Source organism: Oncorhynchus clarkii, chromosome 6, assembly GCF_045791955.1.
Source record: "Oncorhynchus clarkii lewisi isolate Uvic-CL-2024 chromosome 6, UVic_Ocla_1.0, whole genome shotgun sequence".
Lineage (NCBI taxonomy): Eukaryota > Metazoa > Chordata > Actinopteri > Salmoniformes > Salmonidae > Oncorhynchus > Oncorhynchus clarkii.
Window position 1 is genome coordinate 88706787 of NC_092152.1, and position 22842 is coordinate 88729628.

Genomic DNA, 22842 nt, shown 5'->3' on the forward strand with positions numbered 1-22842 from the left:
GAGTCAATGTGGATGCTATATACAGGGGCTACCGGTACCGAGTCAATGTGGATGCTATATACAGGGGCTACCGGTACCGAGTCAATGTGGTACCGGTACCGAGTCAATGTGGATGCTATATACAGGGGCTACCGGTACCGAGTCAATGTGGTACCGGTACCGAGTCAATGTGGATGCTATATACAGGGGCTACCGGTACCAAGTCAATGTCGTACAGGTACCGAGTCAATGTGGTACCGAGTCAATGTGGAGGCTATTTACAGGGGCTACCGGTACCGAGTCAATGTGGAGGCTATATACAGGGGCTACCGGTACCAAGCCAATGTGGAGGCTATTTACAGGGGCTACCGGTACCGAGTCAATGTGGTACCGGTATCAAGTCAATGTGGAGGCTATGTACAGGGGCTTCCGGTATCGAGTCAATGTGGAGGCTATATACAGGGGCTACCGGTACCGAGTCAATGTGGTACCGGTATCGAGTCAATGTGGAGGCTATGTACAGGGGCTTCCGGTACCGAGTCAATGTGGAGGCTATATACAGGGGCTACCGGTACCGAGTCAATGTGGAGGCTATAAACAGCGAGTAGCAGCAGTGTAAAAACCAATGGAGGGCGGTGGGGGAAACCAACGGAGGGCGGTGGGGGAAACCAATGGAGGGCGGTGGGGGAAACCAATGGAGGGCAGTGGGGGAAACCAATGGAGGGCGGTGGGGGAAACCAATGGAGGGCAGTGGGGGAGACCAATGGAGGGCGGTGGGGGAAACCAATGGAGGGCGGTGGGGGAAACCAATGGAGGGCGGTGGGGGAAACCAATGGAGGGCGGTGGGGGAAACCAATGGAGGGCGGTGGGGGAAACCAATGGAGGGCGGTGGGGGAAACCAATGGAGGGCGGTGGGGGAAACCAGTGGAGGGCGGTGGGGGAGTAAATGTAAATCGTCCGGGTGGCGATGAACTTAGTAGAGTACCTGCACAGAGACACAGTATCTCTATGTGTGAAAAAGGTACAAAGCAAATGTACGTTTTGTTCTACAAGTAGAGAAACAGATGAATTCTGAACTGAAGTGAATGAACCGGACAGCTGTGTTTGTTTGCGTGTGTTTCCCAGATTGCTGAAACATGGTGATGAGTGTTTTGAGCCTGACGCCTGCCCCTGCCTCTGGAAGGGGAAAGAGTACTATCCAGGAGATAGAGTCACCTCCCCCTGTCATCAATGGTACGTTTAAAAAACAACTCATACACAGACTTTTCCAGAGATGAAACTCTTCTCGAACCAAACAGGATATGTACCAAACGCAACACGTTTTAGGAGAGAGTGGAACCTAATTATCTACAGTCATAAATCAGTGAATGGTTTTCAGATCATTTCCTGTACAGAAGTATGACACAGAGAGGTTTTGTTTCTTCTAAACACCCCTCTATATTCAACCCCTTATAAGGTCGATCATATATACAGCTTTCATTTGCCATGACATTTCAAGAATCTGAGTCACTGACAAATTTGTTGACTCAGCACCTGGCAAAACCTGCCAATGTGTGGCCGAATTTAAGACAAACTTTCGAGCAGCTAACAATTTTCCAGGATCATTCCTGAGCTTTAGGTGATGAGTCTTGTATAGATTGTACCTACGGTGAGACTGTTCACCTGATATCCATAACCCTCTATTATCTATCATAGAAAATCACCTCCCAGCTCTGGTTTACAGAGAGTCCTTGTATGAGGGCCGTTCATTCAACAGTCTCTCTGTCCCTGCCGAGTGAAACAGTGATCCCAGTCTGTCTCCTTTCTTCTCTGCCATCCATTTCTTCTTCTAGCAGTTAGCAAGAGAAGAGGAGAGATAGGGATCTGTATAATAGCACTATGAACGCTGGTGATTCAACATTTGGCAGTTGACGAGATCCCTACTTTTCGGACAGATGATAATCACTGGGGGCCTCCCGAACAAAAGGCGGTCATTAGTTATGACAGAATGTGCTTACATTAAGTGGTAGCAGTTTGCTGGCAGGTTGGTACTGAATCGTGATGGTTGACGCTGTGTGTCTCTTTCAGTGTCTGCCAGCATGGAACATTCCAGTGTGTGTTCCGTCCGTGTCCGTCCATGTGCACAGCCTATGGGGACCGCCACTACAGGACCTTTGATGGTCTACTGTTTGACTACGTTGGAGTCTGTAAAGTCTACCTAGTAAAGGTATGATATTTGACTACGTTAGAGTGTGTAAAGTCTACCTAGTAAAGGTATGATATTTGACTACGTTAGAGTGTGTAAAGTCTACCTAGTAAAGGTATGATATTTGACTACGTTAGAGTGTGTAAAGTCTGCCTAGTAAAGGTATGATATTTGACTACGTTAGAGTGTGTAAAGTCTACCTAGTAAAGGTATGATATTTGACTACGTTAGAGTGTGTAAAGTCTACCTAGTAAAGGTATGATATTTGACTACGTTAGAGTGTGTAAAGTCTACCTAGTAAAGGTATGATATTTGACTACGTTAGAGTGTGTAAAGTCTACCTAGTAAAGGTATGATGTTTGACTACGTTAGAGTGTGTAGTCTACCTAGTAAAGGTATGATATTTGACTACGTTAGAGTGTGTAAAGTCTACCTAGTAAAGGTATGATATTTGACTACGTTAGAGTGTGTAAAGTCTACCTAGTAAAGGTATGATATTTGACTACGTTAGAGTGTGTAAAGTCTACCTAGTAAAGGTATGATATTTGACTACGTTAGAGTGTGTAGTCTACCTAGTAAAGGTATGATATTTGACTACGTTAGAGTGTGTAAAGTCTACCTAGTAAAGGTATGATATTTGACTACGTTAGAGTGTGTAAAGTCTACCTAGTAAAGGTATGATATTTGACTACGTTAGAGTGTGTAAAGTCTACCTAGTAAAGGTATGATGTTTGACTACGTTAGAGTGTGTAGTCTACCTAGTAAAGGTATGATATTTGACTACGTTAGAGTGTGTAAAGTCTACCTAGTAAAGGTATGATATTTGACTACGTTAGAGTGTGTAAAGTCTACCTAGTAAAGGTATGATATTTGACTACGTTAGAGTGTGTAAAGTCTACCTAGTAAAGGTATGATATTTGACTACGTTAGAGTGTGTAAAGTCTACCTAGGAAAAGGTACCAGAGTCACATTTCCAGTACTCAAGTTCATATATGTTTCCTCGTTATTTGATAATAAAATGGGTTGACTAAATGTAATGCAAGAAATCTGTGAAAGTTAGATATCCGTGTGTGGATGAAGGGATTGATGAATAGACTGGCTTAGGGTTTAAATACTCAATATACACGTTACGTAGTTTTCAGTAGCATCGTTCTGTCCTGGGTTAGCTTGCTATTTTCATGTTGTTTTTCCCATCCCACCTTCAGAGCAGTGCTGATCTGATGATGAGTGTGACTGCTGAGAACGTGGACTGTTACGACAGCGGCGTCATCTGCAGGAAATCTCTACTCATCAACATGGGTAGATCTTTCATTGCGTTCGACGACGACAGTGGCAAACCAGTAAGTGCATGCTCCTGCTCCTGCTCCTGCTCCTTCTCCTTCTCCTGCTTGCTGCTACCAAGTCTGGCCACCGCTGGGATGCCTCCCAGTTTCCACTAGCGGCTCGTTACTTGTTTGCTTACTTGCTTTCGATAGGGTTAATGTAACCTACAGTGTTATAAGAAATGTTTGATGAAAACATTACAGAGAGAAACTACCCTTAACCTTAACCCCTGACCCCTCAGACCCAATGAATATCACATTACTATTGTCACACCTTACCAATTATGGCACAAATTTCACCTATTTAAGACTACCTTATTCATGATCCCTGCCCTCTTCCCTGTCCTCCAGCTTGTCCTTTCCCTGTCCTCCATCTTCACCTCTTCCCTGTCCTCTTCCCTGTCCTCCATCTTGTCCTCTTCCCTGTCCTCTGTCTTGTCCTCTTCCCCGTCTTCCTCCCTGTCCTCTTCACTGTCCTCGTCCTTGACCTCTACCTTGTCCTCTTTTCTGTCATCTTCCCTGTCCTCTTCTCCCTCCTCTAACTTGTCCTCTTCCCTGTTCTCTTCTCTGTCCTCTCCCCTGTCCTCTGTCTTGTCCTCTGTCCTTAATAAACCATAAAGAAATTAGGTAAAAACATCACATGGGGGCACTACCCCCGACCCCCCTGGCTCACCTCAACCTGTTCATCCGTATTGATCTAATTCCTGTCCATTGTCCTGTTTCCTGTCCTCCACCCTGTGTAGAACCCGTCCAGTGTGATCGACTGGAGGCAGGAGGTGTTCATATGGAGCGCTGGGCTCTTCACCGTGGTCCACGTTCCCGAGGAGGACCTGACCGTGCTCTGGGATCGCAAGACAACGGTCCACATCCAGGCTGGACCACGCTGGCAGGTCAGGCACCATGGGTTGTTAGTGTTCCACATACCCTACCCTAGAATAACATGGGCCCTGTCATTACAAAGCAGCTGCTGTCTCCTATAGCAGTCTTTCTCAACCCAGTCCTATGGATCCTCCAATCCGTCACACCTTATTCAACAAATCAACTAATCACCAAGCCCTTGATTAGCACCATCAGGTCACCAAGCCCTTGATTAGCACCATCAGGTCACCAAGCCCTTGATTAGCACCATCAGGTCACCAAGCTCTTGATTAGCACCATCAGGTCACCAAGCCCTTGATTAGCACCATCAGGTCACCAAGCCCTTGATTAGCACCATCAGGTCACCAAGCTCTTGATTAGCATCATCAGGTCACCAACCCCTTGATTAGCACCATCAGGTCACCAAGCCCTTGATTAGCACCATCAGGTCATCAAGCCCTTGATTAGCACCATCAGGTCATCAAGCCCTTGATTAGCACCATCAGGTCATCAAGCCCTTGATTAGCACCATCAGGTCACCAAGCTCTTGATTAGCATCATCAGGTCACCAACCTCTTGATTAGCACCATCAGGTCACCAACGTCTTGATTAGCACCATCAGGTCACCAACCTCTTGATTAGCACCATCAGGTCACCAACCTCTTGATTAGCACCATCAGGTCACCAACCCCTTGATTAGCACCATCAGGTCACCAACATCTTGATTAGCACCATCAGGTCACCAAGCCCTTGATTAGCACCATCAAGTCACCAACATCTTGATTAGCACCATCAGGTCACCAAGCCCTTGATTAGCACCATCAGGTCACCAACGTCTTTATTAGCACCATCAGGTCACCAACCTCTTGATTAGCACCATCAGGTCACCAACCCCTTGATTAGCACCATCAGGTCACCAACATCTTGATTAGCACCATCAGGTCACCAAGCCCTTGATTAGCACCATCAGGTCACCAACGTCTTGATTAGCACCATCAGATCACCAACGTCTTGATTAGCACCATCAGGTCACCAAGCCATTGATTAGCACCATCAGGTCACCAACATCTTGATTAGCACCATCAGGTAACCAACCCCTTGATTAGCACCATCAGGTCACCAAGCCCTTGATTAGCACCACCAGGTCACCAATGTCTTGATTAGCACCATTAGGTCACCAACGTCTTGATTAGCACCATCAGGTCACCAAGCCCTTGATTTGCACCATCAGGTCACCAAGCCCTTCCTTATTACTATACAGAGCTGTGATTGGTGTCATATTCATGTGAGTACTGTGTTCAGGGCAAGCTGAGTGGTCTGTGTGGGAACTTTGACCTGAGGACGGTCAATGAGATGAGGACACCAGAGAACATAGACTCTGCCACGCCTCAGGAGTTTGGCAACAGCTGGACGGCAGCTGAGGCAAGTTTCAAAACCCCCACGGTCTATTCTCAGTGGATAGTGTGTGTGTATTAGTCTGTGCGTGTGCGTGTGTTCATACATGATACAGGTGTCTATTGTCCGTCTTCTAACGTTAGATATGTGTGTGTGTCCAGTGTGTTAACAGCCCAGACATCAGACACCCCTGCAGTCTGAACCCCCTGAGGGAGCCGTTCTCCAAGAGGCAGTGTGGAGTCCTGCTCAGCGAGGTCTTCCTGGTCTGCCACCCGGTGGTGAGTATGGAGTATGACAGCCAGCAGCTCAACCAATGGAGGGAAGGCTGTGATGCGAGTGTGTGAGAGTGCGTATGCATACGCATGTGGATATCTGTTTCTGGATATGTGTGTGTGTGTTTACGTCTGTGTGTGTGTGTGTGTGTGTGTGTGTGTTTACGTCTGTGTGTGTGTGTGTGTGTGTGTGTATGTGTGTGCAGAAGAGCATGTGTGTGTCTATACTGTGACATGCAGTTTCTCCCACTGCTGTTTCAGCTGTCTGTGTTGATGAGTACTAGGGGTGTGGTGTGTGAGGGGGGGCGGGTTGGTTCTGGTTATTTGAGTCACCTCCCAAAGGCCGTTTGACTCACTGTAAAGCACAGACATTAATCAGGATCTTACTGTCTTACTGTAGGCTGTCTCACAGATCTCTGTGTGGGTTGATGTTACTCTGGCTGTTAGTATTACTGGGGCTTCTCTCAAGCCTGACATACACATTACATTACATAGCCCACTACCCTCTGTCAGCTGGTCTGCTGTCCTATCTCTTCTCCACATTACATAACCCCCTATCCTCTGTCAGGTAGTCTGCTGTCCTATCTCTTCTCCACATTACATTACATAACCCCTATCCTCTATCAGCTGGTCTGCTGTCCTATCTCTTCTCCACATTACATAACCCCCTATCCTCTACATAACCCCTATCCTCTATCAGCTGGTCTGCTGTCCTATCTCTTCTCCACATTACATAACCCCTATCCTCCACATAACTCTATCCTCTATCAGCTGGTCTGCTGTCCTATCTCTTCTCCACATTACATAACCCCTATCCTCCACATAACTCTATCCTCTGTCAGCTGGTCTGCTGTCCTATCTCTTCTCCACATTACATAACCCCTGTCCTCTTTCAGGGGGTCTGCTGTCCTATATCTTCTCCACATTACATAACCCCTATCCTCTACATAACCCCTATCCTCTGTCAGCTGGTCTGCTGTCCTATCTCTTCCCAACATTACATAACCCCCTATCCTCTGTCAGCTGGTCTGCTGTCTTAACTCTTCTCCACATTACATAACCCCCTATCCTCTGTCAGCTGGTCTGCTGTCCTATCTCTTCTCCACATTACATAACCCCCTATCCTCTACATAACCCCTATCCTCTATCAGCTGGTCTGCTGTCCTATCTCTTCTCCACATTACATAACCCCCTATCCTCTATCAGCTGGTCTGCTGTCCTATCTCTTCTCCACATTACATAACCCCCTATCCTCTACATAACCCCTATCCTCTACATAACCCCCTATCCTCTGTCAGCTGGTCTGCTGTCCTATCTCTTCTCCACATTAGATAACCCCTATCCTCTACATAACCCCTATCCTCTACATAACCCCATATCCTCTATCAGCTGGTCTGCTGTCCTATCTCTTCTCTACATATTTACCTTCTTACTAAAGTTGTGATTCTAATCACTGTTGTTATTCTGTCATTAAAATTACTTTTGAGATGATCTTGAGTCAAATCAATAACTCATCAGATAATTGTTGTTGAATCAGGCTGTGTGTTGTATCAGGCTGTGTGTTGTATCAGGCTGTTTGTTGTATCAGGCTGTGTGTTATATCAGGCTGTGTGTTGTATCACGCTGTGTGTTGTATCAGACTGTGTGTTGTATCAGGCTGTTTGTTGTATCAGGCTGTGTGTTGTATCAGGCTGTGTTATATCAGGCTGTTTGTTGTATCAGGCTGTTTGTTGTATCAGGCTGTGTGTTGTATCAGGATGTGTGTTGTATCAGGCTGTGTGTTGTTTCAGGCTGTTTGTATCAGGCTGTGTTATATCAGGCTGTTTGTTGTATCAGGCTGTGTGTTGTATCAGGCTGTGTTATATCAGGCTATTTGTTGAATCAGGCTGTGTGTTGTATCAGGCTGTTTGTTATATCAGGCTGTTAGTTATATCAGGCTGTGTGTTGTATCAGGCTGTGTGTTGTATCAGGCTGTTTGTTATATCAGGCTGTTAGTTATATCAGGCTGTGTGTTGTATCAGGCTATTTGTTATTTCAGGCTGTTTGTTATATCAGGCTGTTTGTTATATCAGGCTGTGTTATATCAGGCTGTGTGTTGTATCAGGATGTGTGTTGTATCAGGCTGTGTGTTGTATCAGGCTGTGTGTTATATCAGGCTGTTAGTTATATCAGGCTGTGTGTTGTATCAGGCTATTTGTTATTTCAGGCTGTTTGTTATATCAGGCTGTTTGTTATATCAGGCTGTGTTATATCAGGCTGTGTGTTGTATCAGGCTGTGTGTTGTATCAGGCTGTTAGTTATATCAGGCTGTGTGTTGTATCAGGCTATTTGTTATTTCAGGCTGTTTGTTATATCAGGCTGTTTGTTATATCAGGCTGTTAGTTATACAGGCTGTGTGTTGTATCAGTCTGTTTGTTGTATCAGGCTGTGTGTTGTATCGGGCTGTGTGTTATATCAGGCTGTGTGTTGTATCAGGCTGTGTGTTGTATCAGGCTGTGTGTTGTATCAGGCTGTGTTATATCAGGCTGTGTGTTGTATCAGGCTGTTTGTTATATCAGGCTGTGTTATATCAGGCTGTGTGTTGTATCAGGCTGTGTGTTGTATCAGGCTGTTTGTTGTATCAGGCTGTGTTATATCCGGCTGTTTGTTATATCAGGCTGTTAGTTATATCAGGCTGTGTGTTGTATCAGGCTGTGTGTTGTATCCAGCTGTTAGTTATATCAGGCTGTTAGTTATATCAGGCTGTTAGTTATATCAGGCTGTGTGTTGTATCAGGTTGTGTGTTGTATCAGGCTGTGTGTTGTATCAGGCTGTGTGTTGTATCAGGCTGTGTGTTGTATCAGGCTGTTAGTTATATCAGGCTGTTAGTTATATCAGGTTGTGTGTTATATCAGGCTGTGTGTTGTATCAGTCTGTGTGTTGTATCAGGCTGTGTGTTGTATCAGGCTGTGTGTTATATCAGGCTGTGTGTTGTATCAGGCTGTGTGTTGTATCAGGCTGTGTGTTGTATCAGGCTGTGTGTTGTATCAGGCTGTTTTATATCCGGCTGTTTGTTATATCAGGCTGTTAGTTATATCAGGCTGTGTGTTGTATCAGGCTGTGTGTTGTATCCGGCTGTTAGTTATATCAGGCTGTTAGTTATATCAGGCTGTGTGTTGTATCAGGCTGTTAGTTATATCAGGCTGTTAGTTATATCAGGCTGTGTGTTGTATCAGGCTGTGTGTTGTATCAGGCTGTGTGTTGTATCAGGCTGTTAGTTATATCAGGCTGTTAGTTATATCAGGTTGTGTGTTATATCAGGCTGTGTGTTGTATCAGGCTGTGTGTTATATCAGGCTGTTACTACCATATCCCTATGCTAGTGGATAACAGTCTTAAAGGGTCTGAAAGGTTCCTTCCTGTCTCCCCCTGTCCAGGTGGACGTGACATGGTTCTATATGAACTGTCTGGCTGATACGTGCGGCTGTAGTCGCGGTGGGGACTGTGAGTGTTTCTGTACCAGCGTGGCAGCCTACGCCCACCGATGCTGTCACCAGGGTGTCACCGTGGACTGGCGATCCCCGTCGATCTGCCGTAAGTCTGCGGCTATGAGCGGGCAATGAGTGGCCAACGGGCAGGCACCGGGAACACTACCCTCTCAATGAGTGGTATGGGAGTGTGTGGGACCATCTGAAATGGCACTCTGTTTTCAGGCAAATGCCCCTTGAACAAGGCAGTTAACCCACTGTTCCCAGGCCGTCATTGAAAATAAGAATTTGTTCTTAACTGACTTGCCTGGTTAAATAAAGGTAAATAAAACATGTAATTAACTACAGTTTATAATTTAATTCCACTAACGACTCTTTCTGTTTGTCTTTTCAGCCTACGATTGTGAATACTACAACAAAGGTACATACAGCATCTTATCTCAAACTCTTCCTATTTGTCAACAAAAAACATCTAATTTCTCCAAGAATCAAATCAATGACTGAACCTTGGAAGTTTATTGTGCATCGCCTTTAGAATTTGCTACAAACATTTCATCATGATCAATGTGTAAGGCTCTTCATTGTTTAAACCACATGGGGGCAGAGTGTCTGCACAGTTCTGGGGCCCCGTTGTCGATGTCAGCCATACAGCGAAGGATTCCTCATAACAGTGTTCCTCTCCTCCGTCTTGTAGTTCTGGGTAAAGGCCCCTACAGGCTGGTGACCTACAGGGAGAGGGACACGGTGCTGGCAGCCAACAGGTCCAGTGGGACAGTGTTCCCTAAGAAAGGAGACCCTGCTGCGGCTGGCTTCCTGTCCCTCTTCATGATGACCCCTGGGCTCAGCAGAGTGCATCCGCATGGTGAGCAGCGCAGAGGAAACAGAGCAGCGTCACTGCCAGGCCTCGTCACACCAGTCTAATGCGATGGTCATTTCCATGTCCGTCCTCATCACACCAGTCTAATGCAATGGCCATTTCCATGTCCATCCTCATCACACCAGTCTAATGTAATGGCCATTTCCATGTCCATCCTCATCACACCAGTCTAATGCGATGGTCATTTCCATGTCCGTCCTCATCACACCAGTCTAATGCAATGGCCATTTCCATGTCCATCCTCATCACACCAGTCTAATGCAATGGCCATTTCCATGTCAGTCCTCGTCACACCAGTCTAATGCAATGGCCATTTCCATGTCCGTCCTCATCACACCAGTCTAATGCAATGGCCATTTCCATGTCAGTCCTCGTCACACCAGTCTAATGCAATGGCCATTTCCATGTCAGTCCTCGTCACACCAGTCTAATGCAATGGCCATTTCCATGTCAGTCCTCGTCACACCAGTCTAATGCAATGGCCATTTCCATGTCCGTCCTCGTCACACCAGTCTAATGCAATGGCCATTTCCATGTCCATCCTCATCACACCAGTCTAATGCAATGGTCATTTCCATGTCAGTCCTCGTCACACCAGTCTAATGCAATGGCCATTTCCATGTCAGTCCTCGTCACACCAGTCTAATGCAATGGCCATTTCCATGTCAGTCCTCGTCACACCAGTCTAATGTAATGATCATTTCCATGTCAGTCCTCGTCACACCAGTCTAATGCAATGGCCATTTCCATGTCAGTCCTCGTCACACCAGTCTAATGTAATGATCATTTCCATGTCCGTCCTCGTCACACCAGTCTAATGCAATGGCCATTTCCATGTCAGTCCTCGTCACACCAGTCTAATGCAATGGCCATTTCCATGTCAGTCCTCGTCACACCAGTCTAATGCAATGGCCATTTCCATGTCCGTCCTCGTCACACCAGTCTAATGCAATGGCCATTTCCATGTCAGTCCTCATCACACCAGTCTAATGCAATGGTCATTTCCATGTCAGTCCTCGTCACACCAGTATAATGCAATGGCCATTTCCATGTCATTCCTCGTCACACCAGTCTAATGCAATGGCCATTTCCATGTCAGTCCTCGTCACACCAGTCTAATGTAATGATCATTTCCATGTCAGTCCTCGTCACACCAGTCTAATGCAATGGCCATTTCCATGTCAGTCCTCGTCACACCAGTCTAATGTAATGATCATTTCCATGTCCGTCCTCGTCACACCAGTCTAATGCAATGGCCATTTCGATGTCAGTCCTCGTCACACCAGTCTAATGCAATGGCCATTTCCATGTCAGTCCTCATCACACCAGTCTAATGCAATGGCCATTTCCATGTCAGTCCTCATCACACCAGTCTAATGCAATGGTCATTTCCATGTCAGTCCTCGTCACACCAGTCTAATGCAATGGCCATTTCCATGTCATTCCTCGTCACACCAGTCTAATGCAATGGCCATTTCCATGTCAGTCCTCGTCACACCAGTCTAATGTAATGATCATTTCCATGTCAGTCCTCGTCACACCAGTCTAATGCAATGGCCATTTCCATGTCAGTCCTCGTCACACCAGTCTAATGTAATGATCATTTCCATGTCCGTCCTCGTCACACCAGTCTAATGCAATGGCCATTTCCATGTCAGTCCTCGTCACACCAGTCTAATGCAATGGCCATTTCGATGTCAGTCCTCGTCACACCAGTCTAATGCAATGGCCATTTCCATGTCAGTCCTCGTCACACCAGTCTAATGCAATGGCCATTTCCATGTCCGTCCTCGTCACACCAGTCTAATGCAATGGCCATTTCCATGTCAGTCCTCGTCACACCAGTCTAATGCAATGGCCATTTCCATGTCAGTCCTCGTCACACCAGTCTAATGCAATGGCCATTTCCATGTCCGTCCTCATCACACCAGTCTAATGCAATGGTCATTTCCATGTCAGTCCTCGTCACACCAGTCTAATGCAATGGCCATTTCCATGTCAGTCCTCATCACACCAGTCTAATGCAATGGTCATTTCCATGTCAGTCCTCGTCACACCAGTCTAATGCAATGGCCATTTCCATGTCCGTCCTCGTCACACCAGTCTAATGCAATAGCCATTTCCATGTCCGTCCTCGTCACACCAGTCTAATGCAATGGCCATTTCCATGTCAGTCCTCGTCACACCAGTCTAATGTAATGGCCATTTCCATGTCAGTCCTCATCACACCAGTCTAATACAATGGCCATTTCCATGTCAGTCCTCATCACACCAGTCTAATGTAATGATCATTTCCATGTCAGTCCTCGTCACACCAGTCTAATGTAATGATCATTTCCATGTCCGTCCTCATTTTACTACTTCCTCCTCCATAAATAACACTTTCTAACACTATGGATTCCTAGGCTTCCTCCTACCCCAACGTCCAGTCATTAAAAAGTATTTCAGTCCCTGTCCTCTGGTCTAATGAAGTCTTCCTGTCCCTGTCCCTATCCAGTCCCTATCCTCTCGTCTAATTAAGTCTTCCAGTCCCTATCCAGTCCCTGTACTCTGGTCTAATGAAGTCTTCCAGTCCCTGTCCCTATCCAGTCCCTATCCAGTCCCTATCCTCTCATCTAATTAAGTTTTCCAGTCCCTATCCAGTCCCTATCCAGTCCCTGTCCACTGTTCTAATGAAGTCTTCCAGTCCCTGTCCAGTCCCTAACCAATGGTCTAATTAAGTCTTCCAGTCCCTATCCAGTCCCTGTCCAGTCCCTGTCCACTGGTCTAATTAAGTCTTCCAGTCCCTATCCAGTCCCTGTCCAGTCCCTGTCCACTGGTCTAATGAAGTCTTCCAGTCCCTGTCCTCTGGTCTAATGAAGTCTTCCAGTCCCTGTTCAGTCCCTATCCAGTCCTTATCCACTGGTCTAATGAAGTCTTCCAGTCCCTGTTCAGTCCTTATCCACTGGTCTAATGAAGTCTTCCAGTCCCTGTTCAGTCCTTATCCACTGGTCTAATGAAGTCTTCCAGTCCCTGTTCAGTCCTTATCCACTGGTCTAATGAAGTCTTCCAGTCCCTGTTCAGTCCATATCCAGTCCCTGTCCAGTCCTTATCCCCTGGTCTAATGAAGTCTTCCAGTCCCTGTCCTCTGGTCTAATGAAGTCTTCCAGTCCCTCTTCAGTCCCTATCCACTGGTCTAATGAAGTCTTCCAGTCCCTGTTCAGTCCTTATCCACTGGTCTAATGAAGTCTTCCAGTCCCTGTTCAGTCCCTATCCACTGGTCTAATGAAGTCTTCCAGTCCCTATCCACTGGTCTATTGAAGTCTTCCAGTCCCTGTTCAGTCCCTATCCAGTCCCTATCCAGTCCCTATCCACTGGTCTAATGAAGTCTTCCAGTCCCTATCCAGTCCCTATCCACTGGTCTAATGAAGTCTTCCAGTCCCTATCCAGTCCTTATCCACTGGTCTAATGAAGTCTTCCAGTCCCTATCCAGTCCCTATCCACTGGTCTAATGAAGTCTTCCAGTCCCTGTCCAGTCCCTATCCACTGGTCTAATGAAGTCTTCCAGTCCCTATCCAGTCCCTATCCACTGGTCTAATGAAGTCTTCCAGTCCCTATCCAGTCGCTATCCACTGGTCTATTGAAGTCATCCAGTCCCTATCCAGTCCCTATCCACTGGTCTAATGAAGTCTTCTAGTCCCTATCCACTGGTATAATGAAGTCTTCCAGTTCCTATCCACTGGTCTAATGAAGTCTTCCAGTCCCTGTCCACTGGTCTAATGAAGTCTTCCAGTCCCTGTTCAGTCCCTATCCAGTCCCTATCCAGTCCCTATCCAGTCCCTATCCACTGGTCTAATGAAGTCTTCCAGTCCCTATCCACTGGTCTAATGAAGTCTTCCAGTCCCTATCCAGTCCCTATCCACTGGTCTAATGAAGTCTTCCAGTCCCTATCCAGTCCCCATCCACTGGTCTAATGAAGTCTTCCAGTCCCTGTACAGTCCCTATCCACTGGTCTAATGAAGTCTTCCAGTCCCTATCCAGTCCCTATCCAGTCCCTGTCCAGTCCCTGTCCACTGGTCTAATGAAGTCTTCCAGTCCCTATCCAGTCCCTATCCACTGGTCTAATGAAGTCTTCCAGTCCCTATCCAGTCCCTATCCAGTCCCTGTCCACTGGTCTAATTAAGTCTTCCAGTCCCTATCCACTGGTCTAATGAAGTCTTCCAGTCCCTATCCAGTCCCTATCCACTGGTCTAATGAAGTCTTCCAGTCCCTATCCAGTCCCTGTCCAGTCCCTGTCCACTGGTCTAATTAAGTCTTCCAGTCCCTATCCAGTCCCTGTCCAGTCCCTGTCCACTGGTCTAATGAAGTCTTCCAGTCCCTGTCCTCTGGTCTAATGAAGTCTTCCAGTCCCTGTTCAGTCCCTATCCAGTCCTTATCCACTGGTCTAATTAAGTCTTCCAGTCCCTATCCACTGGTCTAATTAAGTATTCCAGTCCCTATCCAGTCCCTATCCAGTCCATATCCACTGGTCTAATGAAGTCTTCCAGTCCATATCCACTGGTCTAATGAAGTCTTCCAGTCCCTATCCACTGGTCTAATGAAGTCTTCCAGTCCCTGTCCAGTCCCTATCCACTGGTCTAATTAAGTCTTCCAGTCCCTATCCACTGGTCTAATTAAGTCTTCCAGTCCCTATCCAGTCCCTGTCCAGTCCCTGTCCACTGGTCTAATTAAGTCTTCCAGTCCCTATCCAGTCCCTGTCCAGTCCCTGTCCACTGGTCTAATGAAGTCTTCCAGTCCCTATCCACTGGTCTAATGAAGTCTTCCAGTCCCTATCCAGTCCCTATCCACTGGTCTAATGAAGGCTTCCAGTCCCTATCCAGTCCCTGTCCACTGGTCTAATGAAGTCTTCCAGTCCCTATCCAGTCCTTATCCACTGGTCTAATGAAGTATTCCAGTCCCTATCCAGTCCCTATCCACTGGTCTAATGAAGTCTTCCAGTCCCTATCCACTGGTCTAATGAAGTCTTCCAGTCCCTGTCCACTGGTCTAATGAAGTCTTCCAGTCCCTATCCAGTCCTTATCCACTGGTCTAATGAAGTCTTCCAGTCCCTGTCCAGTCCCTATCCACTGGTCTAATGAAGTCTTCCAGTCCCTATCCAGTCCCTATCCACTGGTCTAATGAAGTCTTGCAGTCCCTGTCCAGTCCCTATCCACTGGTCTAATGAAGTCTTCCAGTCCCTATCCAGTCCCTATCCACTGGTCTAAGGAAGTCTTCCAGTCCCTATCCAGTCCCTATCCACTGGTCTATTGAAGTCATCCAGTCCCTATCCAGTCCCTATCCACTGGTCTAATGAAGTTTTCTAGTCCCTATCCACTGGTATATTGAAGTCTTCCAGTTCCTATCCACTGGTCTAATGAAGTCTTCCAGTCCCTGTCCACTGGTCTAATGAAGTCTTCCAGTCCCTGTTCAGTCCCTATCCAGTCCCTATCCAGTCCCTATCCAGTCCCTATCCAGTCCCTATCAACTGGTCTAATGAAGTCTTCCAGTCCCTATCCACTGGTCTAATGAAGTCTTCCAGTCCCTTTCCAGTCCCTATCCACTGGTCTAATGAAGTCTTCCAGTCCCTATCCAGTGAGTGTCCAGAGCCTGGACTTGAACCAGCATCTCTAGTGGCACCAGTCCCTGTCCACTGGTCTAATTAAGTCTTCCAGTCCCTATCCAGTCCCTGTCCAGTCCCTGTCCACTGGTCTAATGAAGTCTTCCAGTCCCTGTCCTCTGGTCTAATGAAGTCTTCCAGTCCCTGTTCAGTCCCTATCCAGTCCTTATCCACTGGTCTAATGAAGTCTTCCAGTCCCTGTCCAGTCCCTATCCACTGGTCTAATGAAGTCTTCCAGTCCCTATCCAGTCCCTATCCACTGGTCTAATGAAGTCTTGCAGTCCCTGTCCAGTCCCTATCCACTGGTCTAATGAAGTCTTCCAGTCCCTATCCAGTCCTTATCCACTGGTCTAAGGAAGTCTTCCAGTCCCTATCCAGTCCCTATCCACTGGTCTATTGAAGTCATCCAGTCCCTATCCAGTCCCTATCCACTGGTCTAATGAAGTTTTCTAGTCCCTATCCACTGGTATATTGAAGTCTTCCAGTTCCTATCCACTGGTCTAATGAAGTCTTCCAGTCCCTGTCCACTGGTCTAATGAAGTCTTCCAGTCCCTGTTCAGTCCCTATCCAGTCCCTATCCAGTCCCTATCCAGTCCCTATCAACTGGTCTAATGAAGTCTTCCAGTCCCTATCCACTGGTCTAATGAAGTCTTCCAGTCCCTTTCCAGTCCCTATCCACTGGTCTAATGAAGTCTTCCAGTCCCTATCCAGTCCCCATCCACTGGTCTAATGAAGTCTTCCAGTCCCTGTACAGTCCCTATCCACTGGTCTAATGAAGTCTTCCAGTCCCTATCCAGTCCCTATCCAGTCCCTGTCCACTGGTCTAATGAAGTCTTCCAGTCCCTATCCAGTCCCTATCCACTGGTCTAATGAAGTCTTCCAGTCCCTATCCAGTCCCTATCCAGTCCCTGTCCACTGGTCTAATTAAGTCTTCCAGTCCCTATCCACTGGTCTAATGAAGTCTTCCAGTCCCTATCCAGTCCCTGTCCAGTCCCTGTCCACTGGTCTAATTAAGTCTTCCAGTCCCTATCCAGTCCCTGTCCAGTCCTTGTCCACTGCTCTAATGAAGTCTTCCAGTCCCTGTCCTCTGGTCTAATGAAGTCTTCCAGTCCCTGTTCAGTCCCTATCCAGTCCTTATCCACTGGTCTAATTAAGTCTTCCAGTCCCTATCCACTGGTCTAATTAAGTATTCCAGTCCCTATCCAGTCCCTGTCCAGTCCCTGTCCACTGGTCTAATGAAGTCTTCCAGTCCCTGTCCTCTGGTCTAATGAAGTCTTCCAGTCCCTGATCAGTCCCTAACCAGTCCATATCCACTGGTCTAATGAAGTCTTCCAGTCCATATCCACTGGTCTAATGAAGTCTTCCAGTCCCTATCCACTGGTCTAATGAAGTCTTCCAGTCCCTGTCCAGTCCCTATCCACTGGTCTAATGAAGTCTTCCAGTCCCTATCCACTGGTCTAATTAAGTCTTCCAGTCCCTATCCAGTCCCTGTCCAGTCCCTGTCCACTGGTCTAATTAAGTCTTCCAGTCCCTATCCAGTCCCTGTCCAGTCCCTATCCACTGGTCTAATGAAGTCTTCCAGTCCCTATCCACTGGTCTAATGAAGTCTTCCAGTCCCTATACTGTCCTTATCCACTGGTCTAATGAAGTCTTCTAGTCCCTATCCAGTCCTTATCCTCTGGTCTAATGAAGTCTTCCAGTCCCTATCCAGTCCTTATCCACTGGTCTAATGAAGTCTTCCAGTCCCTGTCCAGTCCCTATCCACTGGTCTATTGAAGTCTTCCAGTCCCTATCCAGTCCCTATCCACTGGTCTAATGAAGTCTTCCAGTCCCTGTCCACTGGTCTAATGAAGTCTTCCAGTCCCTATCCACTGGTCTAATGAAGTCTTCCAGTCCCTGTCCAGTCCCTGTCCACTGGTCTAATGAAGTCTTCCAGTCCCTATCCAGTCCTTATCCACTGGTCTAATGAAGTCTTCCAGTCCTTATCCACTGGTCTAATTAAGTCTTCCAGTCCCTATCCACTGGTCTAATTAAGTCTTCCAGTCCCTATCCACTGGTCTAATGAAGTCTTCCAGTCCCTGTCCACTGGTCTAATGAAGTCTTCCAGTCCCTGTCCACTGGTCTAATGAAGTCTTCCAGTCCCTATCCACTGGTCTAATGAAGTCTTCCAGTCCCTGTCCAGTCCCTGTCCACTGGTCTAATGAAGTCTTCCAGTCCCTATCCAGTCCCTATCCACTGGTCTAATGAAGTCTTCCAGTCCCTATCCACTGGTCTAATGAAGTCTTCCAGTCCCTGTCCTCTGGTCTATTGAAGTCTTCCAGTCCCTGTTCAGTCCCTATCCAGTCCCTATCCAGTCCCTATCCCGTCCCTATCCACTGGTCTAATGAAGTCTTCCAGTCCCTATCCACTGGTTTATTGAAGTCAGGCTGTAGTGATGGCTAGTCAGGCTGTAGTGATGGCTAGTCAGGCTGTAGTGATGGCTAGTCAGGCTGTAGTTATGGCTAGTCAGGCTGTAGTTATGGCTAGTCAGGCTGTAGTTATGGCTAGTCAGGCTGTAGTTATGGCTACTCAGGCTGCCAGGAGGAGTTATCAGCTAGACTGCAGCTAGAAGTATTAGCTAGCCTAGACTGTTTTAGCTAGGCTAGACTGTTTTAGCTAGCCTAGACTGTTTTAGCTAGCCTAGTGTTCTACATTTATCTGACCACTAAGGTGCTAGCCTGACCTGGGTCACATACGGTAGCCAGGCGTAAAGAGCTCAAATAGTTTTTAAAAAACCTTTATTTAACCAGAAAAGATCCTTGATGTTGAGATTCCTATATTGGTGATCAACTTTTCCTCTAGACACGTCCCTGGTGTCGTTCGAGGCGTCCGATCGGCCCAACTACTTCCTGGCTGTGGACAGCAGCGGCCATCTCACGCTGACCAAGTGGGAGGAGAGTGAAGCATTCTGGGACGCAGCTACCTTCACGCTGCACCGTGACACCTGGATCCAGGGTTATGATTCTCTGGAGGCTTTGGCCAGACCGGGATTCTTCCTCCACTACATGCTGTCCTGGATTCACCTCATGAAGTACAAACACACCGACGGATTCCGCAAAGCCACGCTCTTCAAACTGACAGGTACGTGGGATGGGCTGGAGGTCTGGGAAAGTTTACATGGGAAGGGAAAGGAAGAGCTATGTAAATGAAAAGTTAAAGGTTTTCTTGTCAAATGAGATTCCATTTATACCATCTATTTTGATATTATATATGTTTTTTAAATTAAAACTGCCACTTGTGACCATTTAATGGTCTTCTTATGGTCTTCTAGCTTTTGGTCGAACTCCTCGAGCTTTTGCCATGTTATGCTCGTCCCCTCCGATGCAACCCAATACTTACTGTATGTATCAGAGATGGTTGACAGCTGAGGTTCAGAGACAAAGACTTTGTGGTTTAGGCTACTAACCCCCTGGTCTAACCTCCTGCTGCAGCCCCTCCACCCTGCCAACCCCCACAACCCCCTAACCATGGCCCCACCAGCGTGCGTACTCGGTTTGTAAAAACACCCGTTTAGCCCGTTAATGGGCTCATTGTGAGGGCAGCCGTGTTTTGCATAGCACTGTAATGGCAAGCCCTCTGCAGCTGTCGCCCGGCACACTCCCACCTCGCAGCAGAACGACAGATTTTGTCAGTGGCGAGTGGCGAATGGCTGATGTGTGCCTTTAATCACAGACATGTTGAGATATGGAGGGATGGAAGGGCGGTGTGCTAGGTCAGCGTCAGACCAGGGCCCCCCAGACCAGGCCCCCCCAGATCAGGGTCCCCCAGACCAGGGCCCCCCAGACCAGGCCCCCCCAGGCCCACGGCTGTTCCAAAACAAAACCCGACCAGCCCTTCCAGTATACGGCTTCCAGAGAAGGAGCTTTGCCCTGGCTAATGCCCAGTGGTCGGAGTCTTCGACTGGGGGGAAGGGAGAACAGAGAGGGGGTGGTCAGACACTAGGCAGGGGTGGTTTTTATTTGATCCAAGAAACAACTTCACCATTTGGAGAGTATTTCTGTTCATAATCTAGTAAAGTGATTTGTGAATCATAGTTCAGGTCCAAATGTATGTTAGAGTTAGTGAGGTCTAGAGAGTCCTGCTCTCTTTCTGTCTCCACAGTTTGCTGCTCCTGATGCAGGCTGGGTAATTACTGGGGCTAAAAATATGTCAGCCATTTGTTTTAGGAGCATAGCAGAGTCCACACAGGCTGGCAGAAACAGATAGGGTTACTCTCTGACAGCAGTGGATGCCGGACATAGTTGACCAGGAGAGGTCCAGAGAGGTTAGTCAGAGTCCAGACGATAGTCGATCAGGAGACCAGGAGAGGTCCAGAGAGGTTAAGCAGAGTCCAGACGATAGTCGACCAGGAGAGGTCCAGAGAGGTTAGGCAGAGTCCACACGATAGTCAACCAGGAGAGGTCCAGAGGGGTTAAGCAGAGTCCAGACGATAGTCGACCAGGAGACCAGGAGAGGTCCAGAGAGGTTAAGCAGAGTCCAGACGATAGTCGACCAGGAGAGGTCCAGAGGGGTTAGGCAGAGTCCAGACGATAGTCGACCAGGAGACCAGGAGAGGTCCAGAGAGGTTAGGCAGAGTCCAGACGATAGTCGACCAGGAGACCAGGAGAGGCCCAGAGAGGTTAGGCAGAGTCCAGACGATAGTCGACCAGGAGACCAGGAGAGGTCCAGAGAGGTTAGGCAGAGTCCAGACGATAGTCGACCAGGAGAGATCCAGAAAGGTTAGGCAGAGTCCAGACGATAGTCGACCAGGAGAGGTCCAGAGAGGTTAGGCATAGTCCAGACGTTAGTCGACCAGGAGAGGTCCAGAGAGGTTAGGCAGAGTCCAGACGATAGTCGACCAGGAGAGGTCCAGAGAGGTAAGGCAGAGTCCACACGATAGTCGACCAGGAGAGGTCCAGAGAGGTTAGGCAGAGTCCAGACGATAGTCGACCAGGAGAGGTCCAGAGGGCTTAGGCAGAGTCCAGACGATAGTCGACCAGGAGAGGTCCAGAGAGGTTAGGCAGAGTCCAGACGATAGTCGACCAGGAGAGGTCCAGAGAAGTTAGGCAGAGTCCAGACGATAGTCGATCTAGAACTCAACTCACTTAATTTATTTACCTCTTTTTTAAAATGTACCTCTTTACTAGCAGACTCTGTAATATGATTGAAATTCACAAACACAAGTATACTTATTCCCATGTTTCATACTCTGCTGTGCAACACTGTCTGTAAAATGTGTATTTTCCCTCAGGCCCTGGTCCAGACACCCCTACGGGTCCTAAGTGCCAGTGGAGGTATGAGTCGTGTGTCAGCCCCTGCTTCAGGACCTGCAGTGACCCCTCGGGGAGGGCATGTGGCACCGTTCCAAAGTAAGGCAGCACAAGGTGACACTGCGTGTGCGTCCTAAATGGCACCCTATTCTCTATATAGTGCACTACATAGGGGATAAAGCCCTGGTCGAAAGTAGTGCAATATATTGGGGATAAATTCCTGGTCGAAAGTAGTGCACTATATCAAATCAAATCATCAAATCAAATCAAATGTATTTATATAGCCCTTCGTACATCAGCTGATATCTCAAAGTGCTGTACAGAAACCCAGCCTAAAACCCCAAACAGCAAGCAATGCAGGTGTAGAAGCACGGTGGCTAGGAAAAACTCCCTAGAAAGGCCAAAACCTAGGAAGAAACCTAGAGAGGAACCAGGCTATGTGGGGTGGCCAGTCCTCTTCTGGCTGTGCCGGGTGGAGATTATAACAGAACATGGCCAAGATGTTCAAATGTTCATAAATGACCAGCATGGTCGAATAATAATAAGGCAGAACAGTTGAAACTGGAGCAGCAGCACGGCCAGGTGAACTGGGGACAGCAAGGAGTCATCATGTCAGGTAGTCCTGGGGCATGGTCCTAGGGCTCAGGTTCTCCGAGAGAGAGAAAGAAAGAGAGAAGGAGAGAATTAGAGAACGCACACTTAGATTCACACAGGACACCGAATAGGACAGGAGAAGTACTCCAGATATAACAAACTGACCCTAGCCCCCGACACATAAACTACTGCAGCATAAATACTGGAGGCTGAGACAGGATGGGTCAGGAGACACTGTGGCCCCATCCGAGGACACCCCCGGACAGGGCCAAACAGGAAGGATATAAATAATATAGGGGATAAAGCCCTGGTCGAAAGTAGTGCACTATATAGGGAACAGGGCACTGTTTGGGATGCAACCGTACACAAACACAGACAGGGGCTAAACCTTCAACACCATGTGAATGTGAAGCCTCCAGCTCTATTGTGTAATCAGTCAGTCAGTCAGTCAGCCAATCAGTCAGTCTGCCAGCCAGCCAGCCAGCCAGCCAGCCAGCCAGCCAGCCAGCCAATCAGTCAGTCTGCCAGCCAGCCAGCCAGTCAGCCAGTCAGACAGCCAGTCAGACAGCCAGTCAGCCAGCCAGCCAGCCAGCCAGTCAGCCAGCCAGCCAGCCAGCCAGACAGACAGACAGTCAGCCAGTCAGCCAGTCAGCCAGTCAGCCAGTCAGCCAGCCAGCCAGCCAGTCAGCCAGTCAGTCAGTCAGCCAATCAGCCAGTCAGATACAGTACAAACAACACTCAGATATTAGATCAAAATGTTTTGCAGTAATCTGATATTTCCACAGATGTTGATACATGGCTCAGAAGAGTGTTAGTCTTTTGTAACATTTTAATTGTAGGACATACCTAATAGATGAACATATATCATATTCATCACAACTACTCTACAGCTGTCCATCTGTCACAATTGTTCTTGTACACTCTTTCTAGAACCTATAAGGGTTATTGGGCCGTCCTACGGGGTTCTCCTA

The 22842-nt window shown here is 47.6% G+C and overlaps 1 protein-coding gene across 1 annotated transcript in view; it reads left to right on the forward strand.

Annotated features, from left to right (window-relative positions):
• The window catches only part of LOC139412480 (otogelin-like), a 116023-nt gene that overhangs the window by 55044 nt on the left and 38137 nt on the right, over positions 1-22842 (forward strand). The window contains exons 23-33 of the mRNA XM_071159270.1: positions 1105-1212; positions 2047-2185; positions 3370-3504; positions 4230-4376; positions 5647-5766; positions 5901-6017; positions 9427-9583; positions 9872-9898; positions 10172-10339; positions 18831-19109; positions 21259-21376. Coding sequence (XP_071015371.1) covers positions 1105-1212; positions 2047-2185; positions 3370-3504; positions 4230-4376; positions 5647-5766; positions 5901-6017; positions 9427-9583; positions 9872-9898; positions 10172-10339; positions 18831-19109; positions 21259-21376 — 1515 coding nt within the window. The remainder of the gene's footprint in view (positions 1-1104; positions 1213-2046; positions 2186-3369; positions 3505-4229; positions 4377-5646; positions 5767-5900; positions 6018-9426; positions 9584-9871; positions 9899-10171; positions 10340-18830; positions 19110-21258; positions 21377-22842) is intronic.